Source organism: Pholcus phalangioides, unplaced genomic scaffold (assembly GCF_987345545.1).
Source record: "Pholcus phalangioides strain wild (caught in Gottingen) unplaced genomic scaffold, Ppha-v1.0 ptg000008l_1, whole genome shotgun sequence".
Classification (NCBI taxonomy): domain Eukaryota; kingdom Metazoa; phylum Arthropoda; class Arachnida; order Araneae; family Pholcidae; genus Pholcus; species Pholcus phalangioides.
The window spans coordinates 22337291-22338457 of record NW_028301601.1 but is presented as its reverse complement, the minus strand read 5'-3'; the positions used below and the strand labels follow the sequence as shown (position 1 = coordinate 22338457).

Below are 1167 nucleotides of genomic sequence, written 5' to 3'. Positions count from 1 at the left end.
ATGGCAAATCCGAATGCACAGCAGGATCAATCATCTCAAGCTGATGTCAACGCACGTGCTTTCGATTTGTGCCGTGTTGCTTTCAAGGCACCTCCATTCTGGGAAACGGACCCTGCCGTGTGGTTTGCACAAGTGGAGTCACAATTTTTAGTTTCTGGCATCTCTAATGACTTAACAAAATTCCATTCTGTTGTCGCGTCATTAGATTCAAACGTTTTGAAATGTGTCCGTGACATTATCGTTCAGCCACCCACCACTGATGCCTATAACACGCTCAAAAAACGCGTGCTTGCATATTTCGAGCAATCGGAAAGTTCACGACTTCGATTATTGTTCAACGATTTGCATTTAGGTGATCAACGTCCATCACAATTGCTTTGTGAAATGGAAAGTCTCAATGGTGGAAAACTGAACGAAAGCGCACTCTGCACGTTGTGGACCCAACGGTTACCCTCGCATGTACAACAGATTCTCAGTGCTTGTAGTGATGAATCTACAAATATTCGGAAGCTTGCTGCAATCGCCGATAAAGTCTGTGAGGTATCCAGAAACAGTACCGTAGTCGCGACTGTCGATTCTCATTCCGAGGTCAGCACCCTACGTACAGAAATTGCCGAACTGAAAAATGCTTTTCAACAGCTTAGCAGCAACAATTCATCTCATTCGAGTTGCAGCCGCACTCGCTTTCGCAACCGTTCCAGAAACCGATCCCGATCCAGTCCACGTTCTCAAGGGCTGTGTTGGTACCACAACAATTTCGGCGAGAAGGCTCGCAAGTGTGTCACTCCTTGCAACTGGTCTACGGGAAACTAGTCGGCGCAGCTGCTTCGTCGGCGGCAGGCTGTGGTACAACAAGCCGACTTTTCGTCTTCGAACGCAAAACTCGAACACGATTTCTAGTGGACAGCGGTGCAGTTATTAGTTGCTTTCCCAAACGGCTAACGTCCTCGAAATGTCTTCCTACGGAATTCAAGCTATATGCAGCGAACGGGTCTGAAATCCGGACTTACGGTAAGCTCAGACTAGAACTTGATTTTGGGTTGAGGCGAATATTTACATGGAATTTCGTTATTGCCGATATTTCTACCCCAATTTTGGGCGCCGATTTTCTTGAACGATTCGACTTACTAGTCGACGTCAAAAATAAGTGTATTCGCGATAACGAAA

The 1167-nt window shown here is 46.3% G+C and overlaps 1 protein-coding gene across 1 annotated transcript; it reads left to right on the top strand.

Annotated features, from left to right (window-relative positions):
- On the top strand, positions 1-813 carry LOC149084003 (uncharacterized). The gene has a single exon (XM_089235247.1). The coding sequence runs from the start codon at positions 1-3 to the stop codon at positions 811-813; it is 813 nt and encodes a 270-aa protein (XP_089091373.1).
- The last annotated feature ends 354 nt before the right edge of the window (positions 814-1167 follow it).

Excerpts from the sequence above, each read along its gene's own strand:
- LOC149084003 (XM_089235247.1), top strand. The coding sequence starts at position 1 with ATGGCAAATCCGAATGCACAGCAGGATCAATCATCTCAAGCTGATGTC.